Consider the following 14027-nt stretch of genomic DNA (forward strand, 5'->3'; position numbering starts at 1 on the left):
TCGGGTATCGTCGTTGTGATTGGTTTATTTCACTTTGCGAAGAGCTTTTCCTTCGTGGTCGTGACCAATTTCGTGTGTGGCTGTCTCCTCGACTATAGATACTTTTCGACCACCTGGTCCTCCACCAGTCGTCATGGCACTCTTCTCTGGACCCTTCAAACCTTTCAATGCTTGACGATATTTTGCTGCAATGCTACGGACGTCATCGGCCATGGTAACTGATGGTGGTGTAAGAATCTGAAATTGTACATTGTTATTTGATTATTGAACTTGAAGTTCTACATTGGCAGCCAAAGCATTCTTCGCCCATTGCTTGGCTTCGATAGAGTCTGGTCTCTCGACGACAAAAGAAACTTTTCCTTTTTCTTGAATGTTCTTGACAAGCAAATCACGGGCAACGTCTTTGTCAGTGACCGGGACTCCATCAACGTCACACAAATGGTCACCAAGCACTAAGCATTTCTCTGCCAACGATCCTGGATCGACACGCGAAACGAGCACTCGGTTCTGAAAATACCGAAATTTGTCTTGTTTGGTATGGATTGTCAACCTGGAAATGTTTGATTCCCAATCCGAGCTTCGGTCCGTTTTGCACCCAAACCAATGTCGCCATCTCATAGACATATCCCTCACGGCGTTGAATGATCTTGGCACGGTCTTCTGGAATATGAACACGAGCCTCCAGCTCTTCTGCCTTTTTCTCATCACGGTTAACTAGAATTCGAGCAAGCGGAGCCGCATAACGGAGGGCACGAAAGAAGTCGTTGGCATCTTTGCAATCAACGTCATTAACCTTTTTCACTTGATCACCGACCTGAATAGAATTCTAATTGAGGTTTCTTGCTGAAAGCACTCACTCTCAATTTCCCTTCGGAAATAGTTCCACTCTGAATCTTCGTGATGACCAGTTTATCGTTCGGAGTTGCTCCTAATGGTTCTCCTTCTTCCATATCGATTTTTACTTCGATCATCTTCTCGGATCCCATGTTTTCCGGACGAGTTACGTTCTTGCTTTTCGAGTTGTTTCGATTTCGCTAAACTGATTGTTATATTCTCTTAGATACTATTTATATCAGATCAAAATAGAGCATCTAGGGTCATTGTAGGGTCATGCTAGTTCATTCTAACTCAATAATTTAAGATTCACGCCTGCTCTCCGAGAATTGAGAGGAGTTGCATGGTGTGTTCAATTGAGTGCCACCAAACAAGAAGTACTCGCCAAACGTCTCGAACAAATTTGCGACGTGGAAAGTCTCCGATGTGACTTGAGTACTTTGAGGAAACTTTGTGAACTATGTGCAAACGATATGAGACATTCGATTAACACTTTACAATGGGCTGCTGTTACTGCTCGAAAAGCCAACAGGATAGTCACTATGAAGTTGATTAATGAGGTTTGTGAACCTTTCAGATTTTTTTCTTCACGGAATTTCTTTTTTTTTAGGTAGTTGAAAAAGAAAAAGGAGGTGCGGCTTCAATTTTTGAGCATTGGTCTGCTATTCTTGAACTCTCGAAACATACGGATGCCAAAGGAGGTATCAAATCTGTCAGAGAACGTGTTTATGCGATCGAACGGATTTCGGCCGAGCACGGAGGAGAAGATCGATTTGTGTCAGGTCTGCATTCCAATTATCTCGTCTCACTTCCGATCGGAGTCATTCGGAAGGCTTCCTCTTGGTTCGAATTCTACGATGATATTCAGAAAATCGTAAGCACTGTTCAGGGTTCAGCTATTTCTAATCCGTGTATTTCAGATTCATAGTCACCAAAACTGGTCTGTTCAAAAGTATGCCTTCTCTTTCTTCGTTTCTCTCCATTTGAATATTGCAACTCATGCACGTGTTCATATTCAATATCCACAATTCGAGCAGAACATGTTCTTAAAAACGAAGGAATCAGAAGAAACGATCAGTGCTCTTCGCTCGATTGGACAAGCCGGAAGAGGAGCATCGAAAAATCAACTTTTATTGGACTTGCTACCTTTTATTGTTGGAATAGTTCAACCACCTATCAAACCAGTAAGTAATATTGTTTTGTGAACTTTTATATTCGTTGAATCTCTTCAGATGAACGAATCATTGTACACACAACGAGAGCTCTCAACTTTCAATCAAACTGTTTCAATAATGTGTGACTATGGATTGACTTATACAGCTACAATGCTCAAAGACCAAGTAAATTGGCTCTTTACTCCTTCAATTGATGTTCTCACAATGTTCCCACTAGAAGAACCAAAACGACCGTACCTTGCGAACGCAACAAGACAATTGATTGCTCATAAGGTATACATATTTCAGCAAAGGTGTTGACGTACAATACGGCTCTTTTAAGATCACATTGATGCGCGTTCGTCTTGCTGACAGTACTCAACATTCCACTCAACAAAAGGTTACTACAAATGCAGACAAAATCAAAGACATCATCGACTCCGAGAATCGAAAACAGAAGAGACTTTCTGCAGGAGCCGTAAAACGTATCGAACACGGAAAGCTGACTGATATAGTGTTCATTCATCAGGACGGTGATAGTAGTGCTGTTAAGAAAAAGGTCACAGTTCAGCAAATGAATTCTATTATATTTGGAGAATCGTAAAACTTAAATTCTGAATTGTTTGTAAAATGATTTATTATTCTGGTATCTTTGTATACTCACTTCAATCCTTATGCACTTGTAAATAACAAATTATTTGCTTGTTTTCTCTACATTTCAATTGATATCACATTCCATCTGAAAAATGCAATAAAATTTTCGAAATATTCTAAATGTTTCAGTTTTTTGAGAGTAACAACGAAAATTATAATACGATTCTGTGAGCTTTCGATAAATGGTGAAGTAAAAGTTTCGGAAACATTTTGACATTCTTCAAAGTTTTCAAACCAATATTTCAATTCTCGGTAGCCAAGCAACTCGCAACATATAATTAAAATATACGAAGATTTTTTTGTTTTCCAATTCATTTCTCTTTCATTCATGACTCAAGTAACACTTATTTTACTTGGGTTTCTATATCTTTTCCCTTCAGTTTTATCTCAAAACTGTACATTTAATGTTCATTATGTCACCAAAACCAGTTCCTTTCCAACCAATTGTTCTCAACTAATCGGAAGATTTCGTATTGATGAGAATTCTGAAATAAGCAACGATCAATTGGTTGCTCTTTTCAAGAATGTCCATTCAATCCGCGGAGTTTTACAAATATGGAATACTCAGTTAACTTCTGCTACTTTTATGAGAAATATTCAGAATATTACAGGAGATCCTTTAGGTTTGAAATTAAAAAAAAGAATATTCAATATATTTTCTAATTCAAATCTACTTCAGACAAAGGAATATCCATCCTCAATAATACCAAACTGGCCAGTATCAGTTTAACATCTCTGAAATATTCAAACGGAAAAGTCGAAATTCAGAATAATCCAGTTTTAAATTTACAAAAAAGTTGTTCAGTTATCCATGATGTATATTTCAACCGTCGTTCGATAACTGGAAATCTATTCGATTGTGGATGTGAGATAACTGGTTATTTCCAATGGCCGAAAATCAAGAATTTCCCAGAAAACTGTATTGTTTTATATGGAAATATTATAATGAACGGGATTGCACCCCCATACAATGTATTATATCGTTTAGCAACTGTCACAAAGTTATATGGTTTTATAAGTATCCAGAGAACAAATCTAGAAACTTTGGGTTTTTTACAAAATTTGGAGGACATAGAATCAGGTGAAAGAGATGAGTAATCTATTCAAGTTGGTTATCTTTTCAGGAGTCGAAGCTCAAAATACGATCGAAATCGAGTCGAATGAATATCTCGGTCGTTTGGATTTGATCAGACTTCGATCGGTTAAAAGTCGGAATTCAGATTCAGATGCCCGTATTACTTCTAATGAAGAATTATGTATAGATCCATCGTTTATTCAGCTGTTAGCTCAATCCAATATCAGATATATAAACCAATATTCACCCTTGTCATATTGTGAATTAGACAGTAATTTCAGAAGTTTAAATTGATTGAAACTGAAACAAAATTTCAGAAATTAACAATCCATCGACATATTGTACCGGAAAACTATCAACAATAAATGAAAGATGTACTCGATATATTGGAGATATTATCTACTCGAATCCAGATATTTGGGATTACTCAGATATCAACAATTATACAAAAGTTCCGCAGAATGAAATTAAAAAGTTAGTTTTATGAGAAGGTTTTCCAATTCTGACTGCTTTTGTCATTCAGATTCCAACAATTTGAGATTATCTTCGGTTCATTTGTAATCGAAGGGAGCACTTTAACCAATATATCCATGCCAAATTTACGAGAAATTTATCAAGTTTCAGGTTTGAAATTCTATAAATTAGAGATAAGGAGTCGTAGTTTATTATATTACAGCAGTTTATATTGGAACTGCTTCATTGGGATTGGGTGTCGCAATGAAGTTCAGAAGAAATGATTTTCTGAAAGAAGTTTCTTTTCCTAATCTCAAAATTTCACATAATTCAATACTATTATATCGAAATGGAAACTTGACAACTGATGCGGATTTCTGTAAGAAAATGACCGATGGAAGAAAGAGAATGACGCTGCTTGGATTGGATTCTGAATATGACTGTAGTGGGTTAAAACTGAACAAAAATGGAATTAATGAACTGGGCTGTTTCAGGACCTTACCTATGAGGAGATTGGAAATATCCGCTCGAACTTCCATTCATCCCTTATATTTTGTCTTCTAAAAGTTTCTTGAGTTTTCATTTATTCTTTACTTCTTCAAATGGGCTTTTGTTTCGTAAACAAACTAAAGTTTATGAGAATTCTGAAACATTCCAGAGCTCATACTTCAAGAACCACGTCTTCGGTTGTCTTGATTTATTACCTTCTTTCAAATATTTCTGCCCATCTCAAGTAGCTTAAAAGTTCTTTGTTTACTCACTGTAATCTCTTGAAACCACCAATAAATCATTTCGGTTTTCTTCTCTGGATTACTCAAGGATTACTTCTTCGACAAGCAACTCCTTTTCTCACTTTTCCTTCCATTTTTCTGATTTTTCCCTCTAGAAATCAGCCATGAATCTTCTGATTCTTTTTCTGATTCCAACTGTATTTTTCGTTTTCATTTCGGCTGATGATCTTCTTCAAACGAAACTCAATGAAACATCGGATTCTGAAATTGAAATTATGTCACCAGGAGGGACCAAAAAACCAACTCGTTTCATTGATAAAGTTCGTGCGATCGGAAGAAAACAAGCAATTGGAGTGAAGGGAAAATTGATGTGTGGAGGACGTCCGGTGAGAAATGCCACTGTCAAATTGTGGGATAATGATATGTGTAAGTGATATTTTGAAAAGTTTTTCATGGAAAACAACATTTCGAATTGAAAAATGTTCTGGAAGATCAAATGACTTCTTGAAAAGAATATTTGAGAAAGGGACCAATAATATTAAAATTTTCAGTTGACCCAGATGATCTGATTGCTGAAACCCACGTGAATGAGGATGGAACATTCGAACTTTCTGGATTTGCAATTTCCATTACTTCTATTGATCCTCAACTTAGAATCTACCACAACTGTCGTACAACATCTAAAGTTTGCCGTCGAAAGATCACTTTTACTGTCCCAGATAATTATATTAATAAGGGAGTGAAGGTAAGAGAGAAGAGTACTTGAAGTATGTGGACAATTGCTGTTTCAGGTCCAAAAATGGTTCGATTTGGGAACACCGAATATGGAAATCGGAGTGAAACATAAGGAGGAACCACACTGTTATTAATACGAATTGAAATGATTGAAAATATATTTAAATTGATTCGCTTTTGCTTTTTACTTATTTTGAATGCAGAAATTAATTGGCTTTTTTGTAAAAAACATGCTTATTTTCATACTTGTCAAATGACGGGCCGGCCCGCCGGCCCGGCCCGGCCCGGCCCGTAAAAAGCCCGGCCCGGCCCGGCCCGCCGGGCCGGGCCGGGCCGGGCCTGAAAAGCTTAGGCCCGGGCCGGCCCGTCAGGCCCGTCTTGTCAGGAATATGGGATTTTTGAGAAAAATTTTCAATTTTTTTTCCAATTTTCAATTTTTTTTGCGGAAAAATTGACAAAAAGACACTCATATTATTCTATGAGAAAAGTCTGAGTTCATCTCAGTACACCTTAATCAAATTTGAAAAAAAAAATTGAAAAAAAATTGAAAAAAAAATTCCCTCCAAAAAGACGGGCCTGACGGGCCGGGCCGGGCCGGGCCGGGCCGGGCCGGGCTTCGGGCCGGGCCGGGCCGGGCCTGACGTTTTGAAAAAAAAGCCCGGCCCGGCCCGGCCCGGCCCGGCCCTTGACAAGTATGCTTATTTTGCCCCATTTAAAGATAATCCAAATCAAATAAATATGCATTTGCTTTTTGAAAATTGGTCTCAAAATGATCCACTTGAGTCCCCATTTCCAGTTCCAGTGACCTCATTTAACTATAATTGAATATAGTTTTCTAGTAATTCCTTTCTAATTATATGTCCTCCTTTTCCCAAGAAACCGAGATACTTTACAATATAAAAACCAGTATCATAAACCAATGGGAGTCATTGATAACATAGAAACTAGATCTCCCCTTCTCCCTCCTTCATACTCCTTAACAAGAACAATTATACCAGTTCCAAGTAGTCATTCCCTCCTATAAAAACATCTGTCCATTCCCAGATTCTTCAGTCCATCACTCATTTCCTCCAACAATCATGGACATCGACGCTCGCATTAAAGCGTACAAATTCGTCGCCTATTCGGCTGTCACATTCTCTGTTGTGGCTGTTGTCTCCGTGTTTATCACGTTGCCAATGGTCTACAACTACGTCAATAATGTGAAGAAACAGATTCACACTGACGTTAACTTCTGCAAGGTTTCTGCTCGTGACATCTGGAGTGAGGTTCATCTGATTAAGGATGCTCCAAGCAACAACACTCGTGTTGCTCGTCAAGCTTACAATACCGGAGGAGCCGGAGGAGGAGGCGGAAGCGGTGGTGGAGGCTGCGATGGATGCTGTAATCCAGGACCACCAGGACCAGGAGGATCTCCAGGAAAGCCAGGAAAGCCAGGAAAGCCAGGAGCACCAGGAGCTCCAGGAAACCCAGGAAAAGGAGCATCCGCCCCATGTGAGCCAGTCACTCAACCTCCATGCCAACCATGCCCAGGAGGACCACCAGGACCAGCTGGACCAGCCGGACCACCAGGACCACCAGGAGAGGACGGAGCACCAGGATCCCCAGCCGGACCATCATCCCCAGGACCAGCTGGACCACCAGGACCAGCAGGACCAGCCGGAAACGACGGAGCTCCAGGAAACCCAGGAGGACCAGGAGAACCAGGAGCATCCGAGCAAGGAGGACCAGGAGAGCCAGGACCAGATGGACCACCAGGACCAGCCGGACCAGCAGGAAACGACGGAGCCCCAGGAACTGGAGGACCAGGACCAGCGGGACCAAAGGGACCACCAGGACCAGCTGGAGCCCCAGGAGCCGACGGAAATCCAGGAGGACCAGGAACCGCTGGAAAGCCAGGAGGCGAGGGAGAGAAGGGAATCTGTCCAAAGTATTGCGCCATCGACGGAGGAGTCTTCTTCGAGGACGGAACCCGACGCCGCTAAATTTAGAAGCGTGCCGTTTGTGCAAAATAAACATTTATTTCATTCAATTTTTCTTCTTTAATTCTACTTTTCACAATGAGTACAGACACAAAATCAGAAATCCAGTCTTCGTTTTCTTCGTCCGGTGTCGTTTCAACAGAGAGTTTACCTCAGTTAACACACAGAGACAGTACTATTAGAAATTAATAAGAACACTTTGAAAAAAGATAGCTACAAGATTCAAAAAGTTAATCTTTTTCCTGTGCCTCTGTTCACTGAAGTTGATAAATTGATACCAAAAAAAGGGGAAATGTCATCACCATGATGTCCTCAACTGAATTGAAATGAAAAATATGCAAAACCTCGTCCTATACCATCATTTCCCTAATCGGGGAGGTTCGACTTTTCAAATTTAAAAATTCAAAAATGAGGTCAGTTGTTCAAAGTCAACCATTCTGGCGGTCGGCTGAAAAATGACTGCTCCGGTCAAAAAACTTTCAGTGAAGGAGTAAGTTTTTGAATCGAATCATAGTTTCATTAGTTTTTAAAATCATTCAGAAAAGAATTAGCAGAACGGAAAACGCCATGGAAATCCGTGTACGTCATATCATTTCTTCTCCTTTTGACTGGACTTCAGATGAGTATTTACTTCACTTCCACGTGGCAATATCTATCAGAAGTCAGTTTTAGAAGTTAGTCTTCTGAACCCTCTGTAATCATTTTATTTTCAGAACGATGAATCAGTGACAGTTGATTTTTTCGGAGTTCTTCTTGCGCTTCAAGCTCTTGCTTCAGCATTCGCGAATCCGCTTTTTGGATATTGGAATCAGGTTTCAGCATCAACACGAAATCCAGTGTTCTGTGCGTGTGGAATCGCTGGATTCGGAAATTTGCTGTATGGATTTGCATATTTGGCACCTCCATATGTGAAATGGGTCATGCTGTTTTCGAGAATCTTAACTGGATTCAGTCCAGGAGCACTCGGAGTTCTCAGAAGTTTCATTGGAACAGCTAGTACTCAAGAAGATCGAATGAAAGCGGTTTCTATTACTAACGCAGGATTCACCGCTGGCTTCTTCTTGGGTCCAACTATTCAGGTAACACAGAAATTGAAGAGTGAATCTCTGCATTTCTCATGGTTCAGATTTGTTTCATTCCTCTCGGAAAAGATGGTTTCTACATTGGTCCATTTCTCATAAATATGTATACATCAGCTGCACTTTTCATGACAATTGTCAGTGTGTTTTCCATTCTTTTGACCTATTTCTTCCTGGAAGAAAACTATGTTGGAATTATAAGTGAAGAAGAAAAGAATCAAGATCCGTATTTTGTTCTTCCGAAGTTCGATCGTCTTCCTGTTCTTCTTCTATTCTATATGTGGTGGCTGATGTGTGGTGTAGTTTGTGTCGAGAGTATGGCTGCTCCAGTCACAATTGCAATGTACAACTGGAGTCGAGAAGACGCAGTGCTCTATAATGGAATCATTCAAACTGTTTCCTGTGTTTTCACGTTTATTGTCAATTTCAGTCTTGCTTCCACTAAACTCAAAACGGTTTGTGACTCCATATGTTTTCTTATTTTTCATCAGAACTTTCCAGATTGACAACCGTCTTCTTCTTCTATGCGGACTTGTATTCTTTGAAATCTTCTTCATTCTCCACATGCCACTTCCCTTCTATCCTGGACCATTGGACCGTCCGGGAACTCTGAATTCAACTATTTCTGAAGTCGGACGATGTGAATTCGATTGGTGTGATAGTACTCCAAGAGTTCCACTTCCATTGTATTTAGTCATTTGTTCTGCAATAATTGGATTAGGATTTCCACTCATTTCTTCAACTTCAAGTTCACTGCTGAGCCAAATTATTGGTCCAAGAAAACAGGTATTTGTTGTGAGGAAAATGGATTTTATTCTTTTGTTTCAGGGAACTGTTCAAGGCTTTTTCGCATTCACTGGAGCTTTTTCGCAATTTGTTGTCTCACTGTTTTCAACGTAAGAGATTTACAATAGATCTTCAAAACTGAAACAGTTTTTAGTCGTCTATTTGAACTGAGTGGATACAAATGGATAATGATATATCATTGGAGTATTGTCACCGTTGCAATTATCTCAACACTTTTCCTCTGGCGTCGTCTAATTCCGTTGAAAATGACACCAAGTAATGGAGAAGCAACTCGTTATAAATTGGGTACATTCTACAGAATGTAGAAGTCATTTACTTGAATAAATTGATTGTATTTAAAGTTTTTATTTGTTGAAATAAATACATTATTCTTTAATGTTCAAAAACTCAACTGATTCTTTTTCAGTTTTCAGATTAAAATAAGGAGGGAAGGAAAAGGAATGTGATGGAAAATAGTTGTGATAGGTTCAGAGAGAAATTGTGATTTTTGATGTGGTTTTATAAGTAGATGTCATTGAGCAAACGGGCTAAGATTTGGCGGGATTTCGGAAAAATTCAAAAAAGTCCTGAGGTAAAAAAGAGAAATAAAGAAAAAGAGAAAAGTGGCAAAAGTTATTTACAGATATCAACTTGTGTCACATTATTGCATGTTTGACATACTACTTTGCAGCACCATTCGAATTTGCAATTGCATTTTGATTTGATTTCTTGAGTATATGTATTGTATCCACGACCACAACAAAGACTATCGCATCCTTCAGCTCCACTTGAACCACGTCTGAAATGCTTTTATAAAGTATTGTCTATCAATAAGAAAACTCACTTGCAGACTCTTCCTTCAGTTCCCAATGTTCCAGAGTGTCGATCGAATCTACAGTAATCTGGAGAGTCATCCATAAAAACTAAATCAGTCGGAAGTGCTCTTGTCTTTCTTTCTTTACTCGTTTCATCTGCTAGAAGTTGCAAGTTTCCACGGTCATTTATCTAAAATTCTTCTTAAATTTGAAGCAAAAAGTGTGGGGAAAATGATACCTGAACTCTAATTGCTTTATCATACTTATTCCTCAATATTTTTCCAACTTGTTCCATTGATGGCAATTGCATCCAACATGTTTTCATATTACATGCGCCTGATACTCCATGACATTTACATTTTGGTTTACGATGCCTGAACAAATTTGAACTTGAATTTCAGAAGTCGATAGAAAATGAACTGACCGTTTGAGAATCTTCCTTCCCGCCTCATTATTTCTTCTATTCATTAAACTCCTCCCATTATCATGATTCCTTTTCGGATCATGCTCTTTCTCTCGAATATCAATGAAATCTCTCGAGAACTTGTATCCATACTCAACATTGTCTCCACATCCACCCCAACTCCAATCATTCGGAACATTCTTTGGTTTTATCTCATCAGAACATCCACAAGAAGTCAGAAGGCCCTGTTTACAACGTCTTCCAATTTCATGTGTCACTCCAGCCGACAGAATTGCATACGTGAAAGCAGCTTCTCGTGTTGCCATTTTATGAATCGGTCCGAGCATTCCAGTACTGTAATGAGTTGAACAATTCCATCGGTGTCCTGTGAATTGTCTTTGACATTCCTGAAGAGAAAGTAATAGAATAAGATTTGCTGAAATTCAAATAATATTCACCTGTATAGCGTTTTGAGCTCCAATACTGACAGCTGGCATATGGTCTTTGAACAGTTCGCATACTTGTGCTTGACCGGGAGATAATCCAGGCAGTTCACAGATTGGTTTCACATTATGACCTGCTAGAGCAGTCGACAGCTGTGCAACTGTTGACCTGAAACGAAAAATTTAAAAAAAAGATTTTTGTGATTGGAAAGCTGAAATTGTGGAGGTTAGGAATAGGTCCAATTTCTGCTAAATATCTAGATCAGGTTGTTTTATAAGTTATATTTTCACATAAAGAAACACTGAAAACACTGAAACTTTGGGATGTTTTCAGCAGAAATTAATTTCGAGTTTGCCACCGTGTCCCCCGATTCGGTTCGAGTGAAAATTGCTCTGCTGATCCACAGGGAAGACTCGTACGAAAGAGTTGTTAACTACGAAAACATTGTTCTAGGTTTGATCTACAAACCCAATAGAGTTTTTAACTATCACAGTCAGCCGTATCACTATGTCATGGTCAGCGTCACGGTGACATCCTCTCAATTATCGTAATGTTTCAATGAAAATATCAAAGTTTTTGAACTGTACCGTAAATGATCAATATTTCAATTTGATGTTTTTTCGCCTTTAAATTTTCAGACTAAAATTTTTCGAGTCGATTTATTGAGATTACTTGAGAATATGTTCAGAATCTTCAAGGCATTTGTTTTTATACAAATTTGATTTAAAATCTCGAACTTAACAACAACAAAAATAAGAAACGTACCACCAAGAAGCATCTAATAGTGATTGAACTTGTATTAAATTGAAAAGAAGTAAAATAAAATTACTTCTCCTCGGAATCATCGGTGAAAAGAGAAGACGTCGTTCGTGAGACGATCAATTTTGTCGGGCGATTCTGGAAAACAAAAAGAGAAATAAGAAGGCGTGAAAAGGATTCAGAAAAAAGAATTGAATCAGAGACAACTCAAAGAATCAGAATAAAAAATGAAATGGAATCAGTTGAAGACGAAAAAGTCTTAGGAAAAGTCAGTGAACAAAACAGATGAAAAATTTGATACGCGGGGGTTGAAAAGAAAAAGAAATTAGAACGGAATGTTAGCTTTTGGATTAATGAAAAATAAAGATGGTCGGAAGGGAAAAAAGAATACATTCGATATGATACGAAGAGAGAAATCGAGCAGACGTTTTTTAGAAATAAAGACGAAAGAATCAGACATTAAATAAACTTTTTGATGTTCTAATAGTCTCTTTGATTTTGGGATTCTTGAGAAATTTCAATTTTTCGGTGGTCAAAATTAGGGAAAGTGGGGAAATGATTGAAACTGTGGCAACCCAAAATATTGAAATCAGAAAGTGCACTATGATTTTTAGATGAGAATAAAAAGTGTTCATTACCAGGTTTCCCATTCAAAAAATATTGGAAAGAGGACAGTTTTGAGTGTGAAAAGTTGCAACAATTCAGTGAAACGTAACTAGATTTTAACTGATAAAAACTGTGAAAATGAATTGAAGAAAAGTAAAGATTGACTTGAACGTTTCTTCTCTCTTTTGCTCATTGGGAAACACTCCCGAGAGTCAACAAAAGATGCGCAAATTTGACCTATAGATTATGATTATGCATATGAGTGCACACATGCAAACGTCTTATCACTCTATCAGAGAGAGAGAGAGGAATGAACAATTCCATGTTCAGTCATCAACAACTCAAGAGGGACTTTTTGAAGATTCTGGAGAGAAATCTAGAAAAATAGAAATCGTAAAGTGAATGGGTGGGGAAAAGGGGAAAAAGTGACCGGGGGGTAAGGGTCATTTTCTTATTTTTCGAAAAAGAATACGTCACTTCTTCTTTTGGAATTCGATACTTTCAAATAGTCGTCTAATGCCTACTGAAATCTTTGAAAAACAGAAAATGTAGGATTCCAAACTGGAAGAAAATAGTTGTAGGAAAAGGGAAATATTACAGCTCCAGACATAAATAATTGTCTTCAATTGAGATAAAAATTAGGGAACCGTTGCGATGAGCTGATTGACATTACTGTAGTTCCCAAAGTAAGTGACTTTTTGAAGGATGAATTAAAAATTTCAAAAAGAGAATGAAATAAGAAATAGAGAAGATTTGTATTGGTGTCAGGAGATGAAATGACAATATTGTGACTATTGGGATGGGAGGAAGATGAGAAGAGAAGACGACGGAGTGTGTTGGGTTGAGGGCTCTCAATAGGACGGGACGGGGTGGTAATCAGTCAAATCGGTGACAGACTAGGCTAGATGACAGACATTTTAATAGTATACAAATAAAAGAGACACAGATATTCGAAAGGAGGAGGAGCATTGTTGAGGAAGACTAATTTATATTCGAACAATTCAGACACAGGTGAGATTTTTGACATTGTGAGAGTTAGTTCCAACTTTTTTGATGTACTATGTTAGATGTTAAATGTCTGAATGATCGTTTTTTACAAGAAATTCAAATGTCCTGTCAAGAATGTGTTTGAATCCTTAATTTACTTAGGCTCTATCTGGAATTTCGATGTTGTTTGAGCTGATCTCAACAATGACATTGTAGTTGTTTTTATATCTGCCAGCTGGCTGGATATTCTTGTTTTTCATAATTACTTGCACACATTTATATGCGGTCTCTAGTATCTTATCTTTTGTTTTAACATTTCAGCTGACCCAAAGCCTGTACTGTATCCTCATTCTACTAATTTTTGTTCGAGTTTGCCCGTCTCACTTAACCTTTTATCTCCACAAATGCCACGAGTCACACTCTGTTCTTTATTTTATTTCTCACCTCGTTTGTTATGTCAATACCAAATATTTTATATTTGGTGAATCACACCCGTCTATCTCTCCCTTTCTATCCTATGTGCCGCCCGT

General features: G+C 38.3%; 6 protein-coding genes and 1 pseudogene across 7 annotated transcripts; 5 read left to right on the forward strand and 2 right to left on the reverse strand.

The window, feature by feature from the left end:
- Nucleotides 1-24: 24 nt before the first annotated feature.
- On the reverse strand, nt 25-986 carry GCK72_014385 (uncharacterized protein; the record flags this gene model as incomplete). Its single annotated transcript, XM_003089452.2, has 4 exons — nt 25-237; nt 283-507; nt 551-814; nt 858-986. The coding sequence occupies 4 exons, from the start codon at nt 984-986 to the stop codon at nt 25-27; spliced, it is 831 nt and encodes a 276-aa protein (XP_003089500.1).
- GCK72_014386 lies at nt 168-2592 on the forward strand (annotated as a pseudogene). Its single transcript has 6 exons — nt 168-214; nt 1142-1394; nt 1445-1708; nt 1755-2018; nt 2067-2282; nt 2332-2592. Coding segments are annotated over exons 1-6 (1305 nt in total).
- Nucleotides 2593-3732: 1140 nt separating this feature from the next.
- Nucleotides 3733-4678, forward strand: GCK72_014387 (uncharacterized protein; the record flags this gene model as incomplete). Its single annotated transcript, XM_003102806.2, has 5 exons — nt 3733-3988; nt 4035-4191; nt 4241-4341; nt 4394-4615; nt 4665-4678. 5 exons carry the CDS (start codon nt 3733-3735, stop codon nt 4676-4678), a joined length of 750 nt encoding a protein of 249 aa, XP_003102854.2.
- A 387-nt stretch (nt 4679-5065) lies between these two features.
- Nucleotides 5066-5770, forward strand: GCK72_014388 (uncharacterized protein; the record flags this gene model as incomplete). Its single annotated transcript, XM_003102721.2, has 3 exons — nt 5066-5327; nt 5453-5646; nt 5693-5770. The coding sequence occupies 3 exons, from the start codon at nt 5066-5068 to the stop codon at nt 5768-5770; spliced, it is 534 nt and encodes a 177-aa protein (XP_003102769.2).
- Nucleotides 5771-6715: 945 nt separating this feature from the next.
- Nucleotides 6716-7621, forward strand: GCK72_014389 (uncharacterized protein; the record flags this gene model as incomplete). The annotated part of the gene is made up of 1 exon (XM_003102650.2): nt 6716-7621. The coding sequence occupies one exon, from the start codon at nt 6716-6718 to the stop codon at nt 7619-7621; it is 906 nt and encodes a 301-aa protein (XP_003102698.2).
- Nucleotides 7622-8073: 452 nt separating this feature from the next.
- On the forward strand, nt 8074-9809 carry GCK72_014390 (uncharacterized protein; the record flags this gene model as incomplete). Its single annotated transcript, XM_053730266.1, has 7 exons — nt 8074-8108; nt 8159-8279; nt 8332-8697; nt 8745-9152; nt 9199-9483; nt 9526-9593; nt 9638-9809. The coding sequence occupies 7 exons, from the start codon at nt 8074-8076 to the stop codon at nt 9807-9809; spliced, it is 1455 nt and encodes a 484-aa protein (XP_053585038.1).
- Nucleotides 9810-10116: 307 nt separating this feature from the next.
- On the reverse strand, nt 10117-11990 carry GCK72_014391 (uncharacterized protein; the record flags this gene model as incomplete). The annotated part of the gene is made up of 6 exons (XM_003102739.2): nt 10117-10282; nt 10328-10488; nt 10537-10672; nt 10723-11108; nt 11160-11313; nt 11911-11990. 6 exons carry the CDS (start codon nt 11988-11990, stop codon nt 10117-10119), a joined length of 1083 nt encoding a protein of 360 aa, XP_003102787.1.
- Between the last annotated feature and the right edge of the window lie 2037 nt (nt 11991-14027).

Source organism: Caenorhabditis remanei, chromosome IV (genome assembly GCF_010183535.1).
Source record: "Caenorhabditis remanei strain PX506 chromosome IV, whole genome shotgun sequence".
Classification (NCBI taxonomy): Eukaryota; Metazoa; Nematoda; class Chromadorea; order Rhabditida; family Rhabditidae; genus Caenorhabditis; species Caenorhabditis remanei.